This window comes from Toxotes jaculatrix, chromosome 8, assembly GCF_017976425.1.
Source record: "Toxotes jaculatrix isolate fToxJac2 chromosome 8, fToxJac2.pri, whole genome shotgun sequence".
Taxonomy (NCBI): domain Eukaryota; kingdom Metazoa; phylum Chordata; class Actinopteri; family Toxotidae; genus Toxotes; species Toxotes jaculatrix.
This window is the reverse complement of record NC_054401.1, coordinates 14,713,647-14,729,524: the sequence shown is the minus strand read 5'-3', so window position 1 is coordinate 14,729,524 and position 15,878 is coordinate 14,713,647. Positions and strand designations below refer to the sequence as shown.

Below are 15,878 nucleotides of genomic sequence, written 5' to 3'. Positions count from 1 at the left end.
TTTTTAAATCCTTACAAACACACAAGTCAAAATGTTGTCCGGGGCACATACACCCTCACGTTTTATCATTGCTCTCATTATTTGTTTAAATAGAGACAAAGAAGGTCAAGTGCTGCTGGGGTGAGATGAGACTGAAAATTGTGACTGCCTTTTCTCAGAAATGCGGATGTAATACGCCACAAGACTTGTGTTTTGATTTGGCAACGCTATGCCAGCTTGCCAAGAATCTTTGCTCTGATACTGGCAACAGGCCTTCTTCTGACTCACAGCTGTTTCCATTTGAGTTGAGATGCCAGGGAGGTTTACCCATACACCAATGCTGTTTATGAATTGTATCTACAGTTTCAGGGATACGGAGACATTTACTTTCCCAAACTACTCCCACATCCTATACACATCTTCTAGATATCTGCTGATCTGGTGTTAAGAGGTCTAAAGTTATGGACCATGACTGGATGTTACCACCATTTAATGTACTGTAAAATTTTGTTCAGGTAAATAAGATAAAAGATGTCCTGGTCACATGGGCTGAAGCCTATACCAGCATACAAAGTTCACCTAGCTGACAAGTCTTAGACTGGGGGAAGTGCACAGAGACAGAGGGAGAACATGCAAACTCCACACAGAAAGGCCTGAGGCAGCTGCTTGAATCACTACAGTGCTAATCACTGACTGGCCATACTGCCAATCACACTAGCATCCCCCTACAGTGCACATAAATAAAAACAAAACACACAAACTGATTTTCTAGTTGACTTTACTTCTTCGTTGAACGCATCAACTTAAATTTCTTAGGAAAAGTAACATTCTTGGGTTGTCAAAAGGATAACCAATTACTCATCTTTTGAGTGTCTGTACAAGATATTTATCAATATCACAAAATGCAACCCATGATAAACAAAGGGAAATGATGAACTAAAAATTACAAAATTATCTATAGTACATGGATAACCATACCATAGAAAATACCAGTAGATTAAAACAACTAGTTTGGAGTCTATTTTACATATTAGCAACAAAACTGGCTAAAACTTAATTTTAAATAAATTTCAAACATCAGAAATGATCATATTTGATCAGAAAATTCAGCTTTTGCTCAAGACATTTTATAAACATCTTATCCCATCATGCTTTGTATTCAACAGAATAGTAAACAGCTTTACACAACTTTGTCATACATATACAATTACTGTCAAGAAACTATGTGGCTAATTTATTTTATACAAATCCCAATATCAGAACTAAAAACAGAAACTCAGGAGAAGATGCTCTATCTGACATGAGTCAACAGGTTTGTGCGTGTGTGTGTGTGTGTGTGTGTGTGTGTGTGTGTAACAAGGGCCCAAATGCAAACTGGATCTATATTTTGATTGCCAGTGGAGGTACACAGTCAGATGTAAGGCATGAAAGGGATTTCAAGTTACTTTACAGTTACAGTTGTTTAAAAAAGGGTAGATAAGGTAGATGGTATCTAACAATCATTACTGAGAGGAACCAGCATGAGTCTGTTGATGTTCCTCCAGTAGGTGAGGAAAAGCAAAGGCTTTGTCACATTCTGTGCACTCATATACAACTTCTCCAACATGACTTTCTTGGTGCTGCTTAAGAAGAGTCCAGTGGCTGAATGACTTGTAGCACATATCACACCGGTATTCCCCAACTTCTTTTTCAGCGTGCAGTCTCATATGCAAAGACAGATCTTGTGCTGTATTGAATTCGTTGCGGCACTGGGCACATTTCAACTTGTTGTTGGCCGACCGAGCAGTGTTTTGAGTAGCCAGCTTTAACTGATGCCTTCGCTTGTGATCTCTAAGGTACCGCCACACTGCAAATGTTTTCCCACAAAGCTCACATTTGAATGGCCTGTCATTTGGGTGCTGTTGGTTTTGATGCTCCAGGAGACCACTTTTGGTGGAGAACTGCATTGAGCAACAAGGGCATTTGAACAAGTCCTCTCCAGTAACGTCAATCTCCTCCTCGTCTCCTGCTGGTTGATAATGGGTTGGAGGAGATGTCTTAGCTGAACAGTGGTGCTGGCGGAAAGTGTCACTTCCCAAAAAGCTCTGGCCACACTCTGTGCATTCAAATTCGGTAGCTGATGTCAGATGACGGCGCTCATGTTCTTTGAGCAAGCGTCCAGAGGGAAATGTCATTTTGCACATTTTGCATTCAAATGTAATATCAGCATGCGTGGGAAAATGACCAATCAGTTCAGTGGCATTGGCATAACACATATGGCAAACTGGACATATGAAACTGTGTGAATGTCCTCTATCTTTACTTTCAGTGCTATGGTTAATTTCTGTTGCAGGATCAACATGGGTCTTAAGATGGTTGAGAAAGAGTTGAGAGGAGGAGAAACTGCTGTTGCACTGATTGCACGGATATTCACTATCACTTGGCCATGACATTGGATGAGTGGCCCTGTGCTTTTTCAGGTGAGATGCATGAAGAAAATGTTTATTGCAGTCTGAACACGAGTAAGGGCGCTCTTTGGTTGCCATGCAACCATGCTCAGAGAGCTCCTCCGGGTCTTTGAAACGATCATTACAAACACCGCAGCGATATTTAAGTTCTTTGGTCAATACTGATGGGCTTTCAGAAGGTGTAAGAGACTTTTCATGCCCTGCCCTTGCAAATGAAGGTGGGGGGTGGTTGCCTGACTTGGAGTGGCTTTTCCGATGTTCGGCTCTACTGCTCTTTGAGAGAAACACACGATTGCATATATCACATGGGAAGTTCTCTTCACGGTGGGTAGTCATGTGTTCTGCTAACTGTGAGGGACCTGTGAAACTGAGGTCACACTTGGAGCAACGGTATGGACGGCTCTTCCCATGAGTATGCTTATGTTTGCGCAGTGCAAAGAGAGAGACAAAACCCCTGCCACATGCCTGGCACTGAAATTCAGACTTGTGCATCCGCTGATGCTGCTGCAGCTGGGAGGCCTGGAAAAAACACCTTCCACATTCTTCACATTCGTATGGTTTTTCGCCCAGGTGACACCGCTGATGATCCTCGAGACTTTCTGATGTTGGAAATGTCTTGCCGCACACATGGCACGGGAAGTATGGTGCAGAGTCTGAGTCGCTGTCCTCACTGTCGTTATTTTCATCCTCGTCGCTTTCACCTGTTGTACTAACTTGACTGCTGTATTGTTCAGTGCTGCTCTTCTCATTCACAAGATTCTTCTGCTCATTTTGATGCCATTTTCTATAGTGTCTTGTCAGTGATTTTTTGACTGCATAGGTCTTATTACAGAAGCGACAAGTAAATACATCTTCTGGATGGTCTTCACTGTAATGGTTACATAAAGACAGTCTTGTCCCAAACCTTTGATTACACAGTTTGCAGACATAAGGTCTATTTGGATCATGACATGCTCTATGGATTTCAAGATCAGATAAGGAGTAAACCACCTTGGAACAGTCAGGGCAAGGGTACTTCTGGATAATTCCATGAATCCTCATGTGTTTTTCAAGATTTCCTTGACTTGCACACACTCGTCCACACTTGCTACATGTATTGCGCTTCTTCTCTTGTTCCTGTCTTCCATGGTCTTCAAGGTGACTAATGAGCAATAAGCCATCAGTGAAGCTCATATCACATTCAGAACATTGGTACTGCACAGTTTTATTCTCATTTTTTGAGCTGCTTTGCACCTCACTCCCTTCTGAATTTTGCAGGGATTCTTCCATTGAGTCATCTTTGCAGGAAAAGTTGGTCTGTAAAACCCCAGTTCCAGTTGCTGTAGATCTGTCTTTAAAAACTAGAACAGAGTCACTCAGCGCAAAATCAATCTCTGCTTTCAGAGGGACTACCAGCTGTTGGGATGTATTCCTCTCTGAAATATGTCCAACTCTACATTTCCTGTAGTGATTACGGAGAAGACTTTTATTCCAGAAGCCTTTCTTGCATGTTTTACAGTTAAAAGGATGCTCCATTGAATGTACACGCAGATGACCAGTTAGTCCAGCTTTACTTGCAAAGGACATATTGCACTCTGGGCAGAAAAACTGTTTGAGTAAGTCCCTATCCAGAGTATCATCTAATTTACAGATTAAATTAGCACCATCACTACGCTGTTCATCACAAATCTCCTCCAAAGGTTCTTCTTTGATGTTTGGTATATTTGACAGGTGCTGTTGTAGGGGTGCTGTAGACACAGGTGGAACCACTGTTTCCAGCTTGTGTGCATTTAAAAAATGCTCTTGGAGCTGTGAAAACAGCAAAAACCGCGAACTACAGTATGCACAAGAAAAGCCTTTTGGTGGGCTTTGTGAGGTTGACTGTTGGTTTTGGCAAACTGTTGTCTTCGATAAGTCTGGAGTTACAGTGCAAATTTGTCTGTGATTTTCAATCTTCACTTCAGAGAAAAACCCTCCACACCTGTCACAGAGCACTTTACTTTGCTGTTGTTTCTTGGGGCACTTTGAAAAATGACGCTGTACATAATCCTTCCTTATGAATCTCTGGCCACAATAATCACACGCAAATGGCTTCTCTCCTGTGTGCAGGCGGGTATGCACACCCAATTGCCAGCTGTTTCCAAAAGTACGAGGACAATAACTACATACAAATTTGTACTTTTTGTTGAAACAAGGCTTGATCCTTTGTAGAATTCGACTTCTTGACCCACGAAGAGGTTCCATCACGTTTTCTGTCGGTGGATTAGTTGTAAGTTGTGAAGAAGCATTTTTTTCATTGGAGACCTTTCTGCACTTGTTCACCCTCCTATGCTTCTTCAGAGATTTTTCATGAGCGAATGAGGAGCCACAGCGCGTGCACTTGAATAATTTTGTAACATGGAACATAGTCACATGCCGGGAAAGTTTAGACTGAGTAGAGAAGATTCTTGAACACGCTTTGCACTCAAATGTCTCTTGCTTTTCAGCAGGCTTAAGGTTAAATCTATTTTGCCAACCCTTTCCAACATCATCTAAACTGATTTTCGGAATACAGACTTCCAATCGCGTCCTTTTCCCTTTACAACGAGTCTGATGTACTTTCAGATGATCATACCTTGAGAAGCAGCTGTCACAGGCTTTGCAGCGATAAGGTTTCACTTCGTTGTGTGTCAAAATGTGACGTCTCAGGTTTCGTGATTTCATGAAAGTCTTAGTGCAGAATTTGCACTTGTACTCAGCTTCACCTTCTGCTTGCTTCTGTGCAGCCTCTCTGCCAGTTGGTATGCTCAATGTGTTTGGTGCAGCATCACTTTTACCTTTTGATGGCCCCTCTGTGTATACTCCATTACAGAAAGCTTCATGTTGCAAACACATTGTCTGACTTCTAAATCTGTGGCCACAGTGCATACATGCATAGGGTTGCACACCAGTATGTGAAACAAGATGTCTCAAGAGTACCGATCTGTACCTGAACCTCTGTGTACAGTGAGGGCATTTAAACTGAAGCATCTTGGTTGCATTGGACTGCGAAGGCATTTTATAGACACTTTGGTTTGTCTGAGAAGTGCTTTTACTGAAATCACCATTAGGAGAGACAGTGTTGAGCCCTGTAGTACCCCCGCAGTTCCTCTGATGTTGATTTAATTTTCTAAATCCAAAGTACTGGCCACATCTTGAGCACAGAAGGAGCGTGTTTGTCTTGTGGCCTCGGAGATGACATTTCAGGCGGATTTTCTTAAAAAATGCCCGTGGACAATAGGAACACTGATGTGGCCTTTTTGTCTTAGTGTTGGACTCCATTGTGACAAGATGTTTAGTTTGAGCAGGCAAGCACCTCTCACTGTGAAGTTTAAGGTACAAATAACGGTAAAACTGTTTTCCACAGTTTGAACAGGAGTAGGGTTTGTCTCCAGTATGTCTGATCATGTGGCGCAGCAAATAGCGGCGGTTAGTGAAACTATGTTTGCAAAATGGACATTGGTTTGATGAGGACCCGGAGATGTGGGTAAGACAGTGCTTTCTTAGTACTTGAGCATCGTCAAATACCTCTTTGCATAAGGAACATTGTAGCTGTCTTCGTCCATTCTGCTCTTTCACAGAGTTCAAGTGCTGCTGTGGTTTTAATGGTGGTCTCCCTTCAAGCTGAGGTACCTTGTTTTCTCCATTTTTGTGGGAGTCTAGATGCCTGAGGAGATATACAGGATACTGGAACTGTAGATCACAGTCTGGGCATTGAAGCATTCCCCTTTTAAGATGGGAGCTTCTGTGCTGGATCAGTTCTCCAATGGATGGAAGAATCTTTCTGCAGACTGTGCACTGTATCCTCCTCTGGTGAACAATTTTATGACCAATCAGATGGGCACGTTTCTTGAATCCTTTTCCACATTCCAGACAGCGGTATGGTCTTTCACCTCGGTGATTGCGCTCATGTTTCTTTAGTGACTGTGATGTGCTGAAACATTTTCCACAGAAACGACAACTCAGGGTAAGAATGCCATTTGCTTCGGGTGATTTTGAGTTGTCCTTTCTCTCTTCAGTTTTTGTACTGCTTGAGGTTGCTGGTTTGGACATGATAGAGAACACTGAATTCCTGTACCGGAACATTTTGCCAGTGATTTTAAACAACTCATGTTTCTTCATGTGTCTGTACTTTCCAGAAGCATGACAGAACACTGCTGGACAAAGATTGCATTTGTAACGTGGAACAGGCTTGGCAGCTTGTTTTTTCTGTTCATTTTCCTTCAACAGTGCTTTCTCCTCATTTTCCTTTGACTGTGTTTTCTGCTCAATTTCGTTTGTTTTTTTCCGTTCAACCTTTTGCCTCGATCTTGCCTTCTCCTTTGCAAGTTGATTAAGACAGTCTTTGAGGCAAATTGCCTTAATATGTCTGTATCGGTTGGATGGTTGAGAAAAAGTAGTGTGGCACAAGGGACACCGATATTTACCACCAACTTTGTCCTTGCCACCACATACTGAATCCCTGACACAATAGCGTAAATGTCGAGCCCGGTTGTAGGAGTACTTGAAAAGCCGAGGGCAAAGAGGACATTTGTACTTCCCTCTCGTCTCAGCCTCTGCTTCTTGAGTGTTCTCACCACCGGCCACACTCTTTCCCTTGTGTAAGTTGTAGAGGTGCTCTTTGGCCTTCTCTGCTGTTGAGAAGCTTTTACCACAAAAACTACACAGATTGGTCTTGGAGATGTCAACAAGCTTTACGTAACATTCGGGCAGAGTATTTGCGTATGGTTTGTTCTGCATCAAGTCCTTTTGTGGTGGTGTTTTAGTTTTGCTGGTAACAGTATCAGAATTTGTAACTGGAATTTTTGCCTGCTTGCATCTACCAGGTATACGCTTGTGTCTTTGCAGGGTACCAGCCTGTGCAAAATATAATCCACATTCATTACACTTGTAAGGTGTTTTTCCAGTGTGAGTCCGCATATGCCTGATATACTGAACTATTTTTGAAAATACAAGTTTGCACTTAATGCAACTGTGCTGGCCATGGCGTCTTCTTTTCCTCTGGAGGCCAGAAACAGAGCAGAGCTGAGGGCTTTCATTGGTGACACCACACAAATGTTTTTCTGCTTGCTCAGTCCTCATCAGATAGAGATTACAAGTCTTGCAAAACTGAAAATTGTGCCCTGCATGGCGACAGTGGTGGTGTTCAATTAGATTACTTACATTGAAGGCCGTGTGTTGGCAATCTCCGCAACGATATGATGTTTCATTTACTGACTCTAAGCTATTCAATATTACCACAGGATGCAGATGTTTTCTCATTTGTCTAGAAGATTTTAGTTGAGGTGTTTGTCTTTCTGAATGATCCACGCTGCTCTTGTCAGGTCTGGCCACAGACATTTCTTTAGATTTACTTGTTCCAGGTTTTGTTTCATCTGCGTCACATGAAGAGTCTTCTCTTGACAGAGGTTCGCCATACAGCACTGAGTGCTCCTCTGTCGATGTGTCAAACTCTTCAAATAACTCTCTTGCATTTTCATCGACATCTGCACCAAGACTGTGTGACTCTAAGGTCACTGGACCTTGATCTAGTGACTGTTGATGATCCGGGGAAGAGGTGGCATTTGTATTCTCTGCTGGACTTGTCCATTCCTTTTTTACATGGGGATTTACATCGGTGCTTGAGGTGTTTGGCTGTAAGCAGGATTCTGGACTAGAAACACTTTGCTCATTCTTGTCACTAGTATCAATAGAAAGATTCTCACTAGCGACACCAGAAACATTACAGTCTGGATCTGTAGAAGATGATGTAGTTTTCTGGTCTGCTGGATCTGTTATTTCCTTTTCTGGACAGGGATCTATGCATGTGCTCGAGCTGTCTGCCTGTAAGCTGAATTCCAGATGATCAGCAACACTGTGCTTGTCCTTGTCACTAGTAACAATAGAAAGACCACTACAGTTTGAATCTGGAGAAGAAATGGTGTTTGTCTTCTCTGCTGTGCCTGTCCCATTTTCATCTAAACAGAGATTTATATCTGTGATGGACCTATGTGACTGTAAGCAGGATTCTGCATGACTTGCAACACTTTGCTCTTTTTTGCCACTGTCATTGCTCAAATGAACATCATTCATGATAGCAGGGCTCCTACAAATACTGTCCTGATCTATACTTTCTTTAGACTGGTGCTCAGGTAACTGCGAACAGGATTCAGGATCAGGACTGTTGCTTTCCAATGCACTTGAGTATTCACTCAGTTCAGGAGTCACGTCTTTAGAATCAGACAGCTTGATAAGCAGTAGATCTGAAGAATGAGAGGTATTTGATGTAATTTCTCTCTCTTTATAGTCAGTTTGCATATTTTCATCTTCACTATCAGAGGAGTTGGGATTTTGAGAATTCTGCTCATCAAAAGCCTCCTTTTCCAATAAACCTGATTTTCTTTCTCCTTTTAGGACTTCATTTTCATTTTCTTGGTTGAATGATTCAGTCATTTCCTTTCTTAGAACTTTTTCATCTAAGTAATCTTGCCTATTATTATTTGGAGCAGTAGCAGTAACCTGCTCATTCTCATTGCCACCTGGGTACTCCTCTTTTCCATCACCAGGCAAGTTTTCTCCTGCTTTCACATTAGATGGACTTGGCAAAATTACATTAGTCTCTGACATGTTAGGGCATAAACGCTCAGTCGGAAACATATTTCCAGTATGGTCGAAAAGCCATTCTGATGAACGCTGTTTTGAACTAACATTAGTCTTAGATTTTGGAACTGCATTACTTGCCATGAATTTACAAGAAGGCCTTGCTTCACCAGCATCTGCATCCGAGCAGCTACTGACATCTGAGTAGTCCTCAAGAAATGATGAAGCTAGCATCCCACAGTCTTGCTTAAGTCCTTGTAAATCTGTTGGAAAAGACGAGGGAAAAGATCCTGATGTCGATATTCCATCTGCAGCAAAGTCCGAGATATCACTATTTCCACAATTTGGCAAGTAATCCTTTTCCATTTGTTCTCCATCGGCTTGCCATTGCGTTTCCCTGTAGTATCTTTGATAAACACAGTCTGAACTGGAATTTCCAATACTGGGATTTGAGTAATAGTCCACATTGAAGTTTGAGTTTGTAGCAGGGGCTTCTTGAGAAGCCACTGTGTCATGAATAAAGTCATGATGTTCGATGAAGTTCTCTAAATGCTGGGAAAGACTCCCTTCTGACTCTGATGTCATTGTCAAAGTCCTTGAATCCGATGATAGAGCTGGGAGGTTTTGGTAGTATGAATCCCACCCATGAGCCATTCTCTGCATGGACCGGAAGCTAGGGTTTATTTTACTTGAACCTGAAAAGACAAAGAAACAAGTTATAAAAGAAAATACAACCAATATCAATACAAACATGTGCATAATAACTGAAAAGAAAAATCTGACCTTTTCTTGGCCATCCAAGGACTATCCAGGAGGATCAGAGTTAGAATAGAATGGAAACCTATAAAAACAAACAAAAAAAGATTATTTTTATTAATATGAACACTTTACAAGACACCATTAAAAAGAAAAAAAAAACAGCCCAAGAAAGGCCTCTGAGTTTCTGGGTGGGGTCCTGGAGAGGGCACTTCTATGAGACTCAATAGTCACATAGGTGAAAGACTTCAATAATCATGTGAGCAACAATAAAGAAACCTGAATGCAGGTAATTGAAAGGAATGGCCTGCCTGTACTGGTTCAGTTCATAAAACAGCATCAGTGGCTATTGCTCCAGTCATACTAGCTTTGTTGACGGATCTTGACAATCCCCCCACAACCAAACCTGACAGTGAAAATGGATGGTAAGAAACTGTCTGTCCCCTTTTCAGATCTTTGATTGGCACAGTTAGCTTTTTACCTCTCTCTTAAGCATCTAGGTTAGTTGTGGATGACTTACTGCACAGCTTGTTCTGCTATGACTAAATGAAAACTATGTATTTAGTTTGTCTATTTATTGTGACAAAATATATATCACTGTTTAGCACATGTACTGAGCACACAGAGGGACAGTGGAGAAGGGGATTTTCTAGGTGTGTTATTTCGCTGTGAAACTGGGTCTCAGCTGGAATCCACTGCAGATGCTGTAAATCCCACCTGACTACTACTGCCTTGTTCTGTGATGGACTAAGCTTTTCAAAGCCACCTTTGAAGCCACAGAATATTCTACACAAAGAACAGAAGTTTTTGGTTGGCTGTTCATTTAAATCCTTAGGTCATCAATAGTGTACCAAATCACTGTTACTGTCTTTGTTGCAAACCACTATGCTGGCTGGATAATGAGAGAGAGAGAGATTGTAAACCAGTACTATGCTGGTAGCAGGGTAAAGGATCAACACTCTGGAAAAGATGTTGTCTGGCTGCTAAAAATGACCCTGGTCATTACGGACAGCCAAATCATCCCACAGTCCACCGGGCCCAGTGACCTTATACAAAATTATAACAATGGCAACAAGAGATCATCTGCCAGCCTGTGGCTCATGCTCCAACCACAATATTGCAGAAACTGAGGGCCTACTGTGTGTGCATTTTTAATCAACAATGTTGGAGAAGAAGGATAATAAGCTCTTATACCCACTGCTTGTTCATCCTAGCTCATCTTCACTACATCATTCCACTTAGCTAATTTTAAAACATGGGCTTCATTTTCCTTTTCACACTAGGACAAATGACATTCAAAGGAATAGCTGTCATAATTCTGTGCAACTACAGTGAACTGGCTGGATGGAAAACTGCTGGCCATAGATGCTTACTTTGTCAGACTGGTGCTCTTGTATGGAACACCACTCGTGCACTTCCAACAGTGTGGGATCTGATCAGTGTTGCTCATTATGCTGCCAGTTATCTACCAGTTACATTAACCAGGAAATTCCTGTCAGAACCGGACAACAATTCAAACCTTCTTCTAACCTTACCCACAAATGTGTTATTTCAAGATCGACAACCAGATGATAATCATGAATTTTCTATTAGTGGGCCTACTTCTATCCCTGAATATCCTTGCGGGAAATTTGTTCTTGTGGTTTCTGGTGTAATGAGAATGTATTAAACAACTGACTTCATATGATTTACAGAAGGGAAGCAAACACCATGCACGCTCTACGGTAGTAGGCATGTACCCGCACACCCAGCCACCCGCCATAGCTTCAAGTATTGGCAGACTTCACCACCACACAAGCCAATGCTTACTAATTTGGCAATGGTGCTTGTTTGTGAAATGCACACAAACTTTTACCATCATCAAGTGCCATTAATTTTTTAAACAAAAGTAAAGACAAAACAAAAAAGTAAAGGTGTTAATGTTTTTTACAGCAGCTGAGAGAGACACTTTTTTTTTTTTTTAATTGAGTTGTTTTTAGAAAAAGACGTTTTTTGATAGTCCTTCATACGATGCTTCTGTCTTAACGGCTTCCTCGACACTTTCAGTCTGAACATGTGATCAAGCCAACAACGATGTGGATTGTCTGAAAACAACAATGACCAAACAAAAAGGACGGAGCTCTGGACAGATGAACCACTGTGAGGGACATTTTGACATAATGAACGGTGGTCTAACAAACATTACATTTCTTTTGGGACTGCTATTGCCAGGTTGTCATTCATGCTAGGTAAGTGGAATAGATTACTGGCACACTACAATAGAACAGAGCAATTGTTGCATTCATCTCCTACATCTACCACCACCTGCTCGTCCTTTTCTGGCCCCTGTACAGTCCAGCTCTCACCAACCATGTCCATCAGTACAACATCAGCACAACTGCAACTCAAGCAGATCCAAGGCTTGGTTTCCAGTAACAAGTCCAACAGCACAGGATCAGTAATGTTATAGCATTTCCTATGATGTGCTGGAATTTTGAGTGACATGCTTGGGAAAAATTCAGACAACATATTTAAAATGGTAATTCATGGTTTAAGTAACGTTGCACTTTAAATAATACTGCACATCAATCAACTGCACGACACTGAAAAGGAACATGCTGGGATTTCAGGAAACAATTTCTTGCTCCCAGATATTCTGATAAATCTCTGCTTGCAAAATCAGCTACTAAATGCATGATGCTCCACACAAATAAGACAGATGTGTGAGATGCTTTCTTCAGTACTGCAACAAGGATGGCAAAATGTCAAAAAAACACAATGAAAGTCACACGACTGCAGATTCGACATGTGGTATTGTTTTATTATATTTAATGGTCCGCAACTCAAACCACTAGGCCACCAGAATGTACTGTGAAGGCTTGTGTCCAGCACTGAGTACATATTGAATACAACTTACCGCTGTAGAGAAACATGTGATGACTGATCTTTCTCACACTTACTTCTCAAATGCCTTTCCCCAGGAACCCTAATCATAATTATGAAATGTGTGGTGGAGTTGAAACTATAACCAAAAAGTTATGTTAAGTTAAATTACTTGCAGTTGAAGGGGCAACTGAAAACAGAGGAACTGCCCGGGCTTCAGGACATAACACAACAAATGACTGAGCAAGGCATGTTCTGCCTGCCATGGCAGCAGAGCCTCCTGCTTCCAGTTCAAAGTGCATGTGCTTTTATCCCCTCTCACCTACCGAGCGCCATCTACACCCAGTGACTTTTGTGGATTGACAGCAGCTGAGACAAGAGTGGCACAGCCAGAGTTTGCTGCAAAAAGAGCCAGAGGTGCTGTCAGCACACTCAACGGCACACAGAAGAATGCAGAAAAGTCACGTAAGCCAATAGAATATACACACACAGGATGCTCTTAAGATTTAGGGTACCCATGAAAAGTGCTTCATTTTGATTTGACCATTTACAGAATTTATTATATAACCAACTGTGTTGATATGTTGTACCGTACAATGCACAGGGACAAGGAGAGCAACGCCTTAAAAGCCAGCACCATCTTGCAGAGAATATGATCCCTCACCGAAGCATAGAAGAAGAAGAATGAGTCCTTCTTTATGCCCTTTCTCACTGTTGTTCAACATGCTATTTTTCCTTCTGTTGATATCGACCAACTAGGACTGAGGCAGGTCAGTGGATGCACACCCTATCCTGGCCTTTTTTTTTTAAACATCAACAGCTGACTAACCCCACCTCCATTGTTAGAATGCTACCGCGTAAGAGCGACCTGATTGGGAATGGGCCTCAGAGTACAGTGGGAGGAGACAATGTGATGTACAGCCATTGAGACAGCACGCAAAAGAAAACGTATATGCTGCTTTACACTTACGCGTTAAAAAAACACCCAAAAAAACACTGCCTAATACTAAGATGAAAAAGAGTCAAAGCTATGCACAATGTTCCTAGAAGGCCAGCATCACCACTTTAACCAGCTACGACACATACACCACTTTGCGTTGCATCTATCAAACCGTAGTGAATGGCAAAAATGCAAAATACAACTTCCCAGGTTCAGACAATAACAAACCATGGACTGTACAGCTAATGTACCCTGGCCTAACATAGGTCCAAAACAAGCAAATTACAGCAAATATCAAACCCACAGAAATGCAAAATCCACAAATTATAATAAGTGACGTAGAGTATACCACTCCTCCTTACCACTTACTTGTTATGGTGTCTTATTTTATTGAGTTATGTTTGTAATAACTTTTTCTAACAAAGAGGGCCAAAATCCTGCTCCTGTCACAGAGTAGTTTCTCTTTCACTTCCTACCAATGATTTCTTTTTAGAATTATTCTGGAAAGACAAAACATCATACCCGCCCCCCCCCCAAGGAAAATAAGTAATAATGCTCAGTTTTCAGTGACACTGTCAGAGAGGTATTAATTTAACTATATGGTCATTATTAAGGTTGTAGTTTGCTGTAGTGTTGGAGTGGACTGCACTACACTGAGAAGTGTTTCAAACATGAGAGGGGGAGAATATCAAACATTTAGTTTAATTTACACCCCTCTGAAAGTATTAACAAAAACTGTCGAGGGAGTACATGTGCTCTGAGTGCTTTTCTTGGGATATGTTGTTAAGATTTTAAAAAAGTCTTTTTTGTCCCTAGAAATTCACTTTTCAGACACTTATCTCAGTACACGGACAGAAAAAAACCCATGATCATATTCAACATTCACCACTATGACTAAACTTAGTGTTTGGCTGACACTAATGGATCAAAGACTATTCGCAGGCGTAAATAGGCGTGTAGGACTTCTGCACTCTCCTCCAACATGATGGCTTTCTCTAGCAGAAGGGCTACCTCAAACACAGAGTTCCTTATCACAGATGGATATATCTGGTTAGTCCACAGATCAGATTTTCCCATGCAACACCACTCTCAGAATTATGACTTTGTCAGTGGACTAGGAACTAGCGACTTGACAACAGAGATGCAACATCCAAGATAACAGATCTGTTATTTGAAATCTGTTAAGATTACAGTATCTATCACTGAGAGTGCCAACCAAGAACTTAGTTCAAATATCATATAAAACATTTAAAGGAATTATCATACACATCACAGCTGTCACAAGCCAAGAACTTTATTTATCAGCAGATGAACATAACATCACCAAAACTTAATCTGGCAAACTTAAGGTTTTGTTCTCAGTGATAATTAAAACATAGGCGATCATTTTAAATTATTCCACGACTTAAAATGCTTGTTAGTAGGAAATGACTCTGTGTGTTTCTCCTGTCCTGACTGTGTTATTGTTTGATGCTGTACTTTAAATCGTCCTGGACAGCAGACCAAAAGATGACGGTAGGGTGCAATCAGCTTCACAAAAACACAAACAAGCCCAGCAGCAGCAGTGTGACTCTAGCCACGTGTTAGATGATTTTACACTGATGGCTGATGTTCAGAAAGAAGCAAGCTAGCTGGCTCGGTGACTAGCACAAAGCTAGCTAGCACCGATAACCAGTAGCTAATGGCTTCTCTGCAGCTGGTCTTATGAAGGACCCCCTTACCAGATCACAGCTCCGTGTTGCTCTGATGTGCTTCGCCGCCAGATCTCCTTTGTGGTTTTTCGACTACATCGTCTTTGTAATAATTATCACTGGACAGATTTCGTTCAAAGACATTTCGCCTCGGCTTTCTTTAACGGTACACGCAGAAAGCGGTTGTCCTCCTTGCCGATGGCTTCCGTCTTCCCTGGGAAATACCGTCAGGAGACCTTTTTTTCCTCTCTGGACTGTGAGTCGACAGGGGTTTCTTTTGTCCTAAAGGCTCCTGTTGTTTCCGCACGACTTAGACTATAGTCCCCGACGCGCCGGACGGCGGCGTTAGATTGAGATCCGCCTCCATTATCTTTATTTGCGCATTTCAGACAATGTGCCCAAAATTGTGCGTACGTTATACAACTATGTGATTGCAACCAATGATAAGGTGCGGACACACCGGGAGAGCCCGCCCCTCCATGTTCTATGGCTGTCACTGCCAGAGCCTGACGGGGGCGGTCGCCCGGAAGGAGTCGTGCGACCGCGCCGCGGTTGCCTCCTTGCTGTTGCACTCCCTGCCTGCAGTGACAGACAAGCAGTAGTGCCTCTGCTGACAGTGGCTGTGCC

The 15,878-nt window shown here is 41.9% G+C and overlaps 1 protein-coding gene across 1 annotated transcript; it reads right to left on the bottom strand.

Annotated features, from left to right (window-relative positions):
* Positions 1–740: 740 nt before the first annotated feature.
* Positions 741–15,647, bottom strand: znf1035 (zinc finger protein 1035). Its single transcript, XM_041043804.1, has 3 exons — positions 15,282–15,647; positions 9,786–9,843; positions 741–9,697 (listed from the first exon to the last, which is right to left on the bottom strand). Exon 3 carries the CDS (start codon positions 9,663–9,665, stop codon positions 1,482–1,484), a length of 8,184 nt encoding a protein of 2,727 aa, XP_040899738.1. The 5' UTR covers positions 9,666–9,697; positions 9,786–9,843; positions 15,282–15,647; the 3' UTR covers positions 741–1,481.
* Between the last annotated feature and the right edge of the window lie 231 nt (positions 15,648–15,878).

Bases quoted from the DNA above. Each gene is read 5' to 3' on its own strand.
- znf1035 (XM_041043804.1), bottom strand. From the start codon at position 9,665: ATGCAGAGAATGGCTCATGGGTGGGATTCATACTACCAAAACCTCCCA.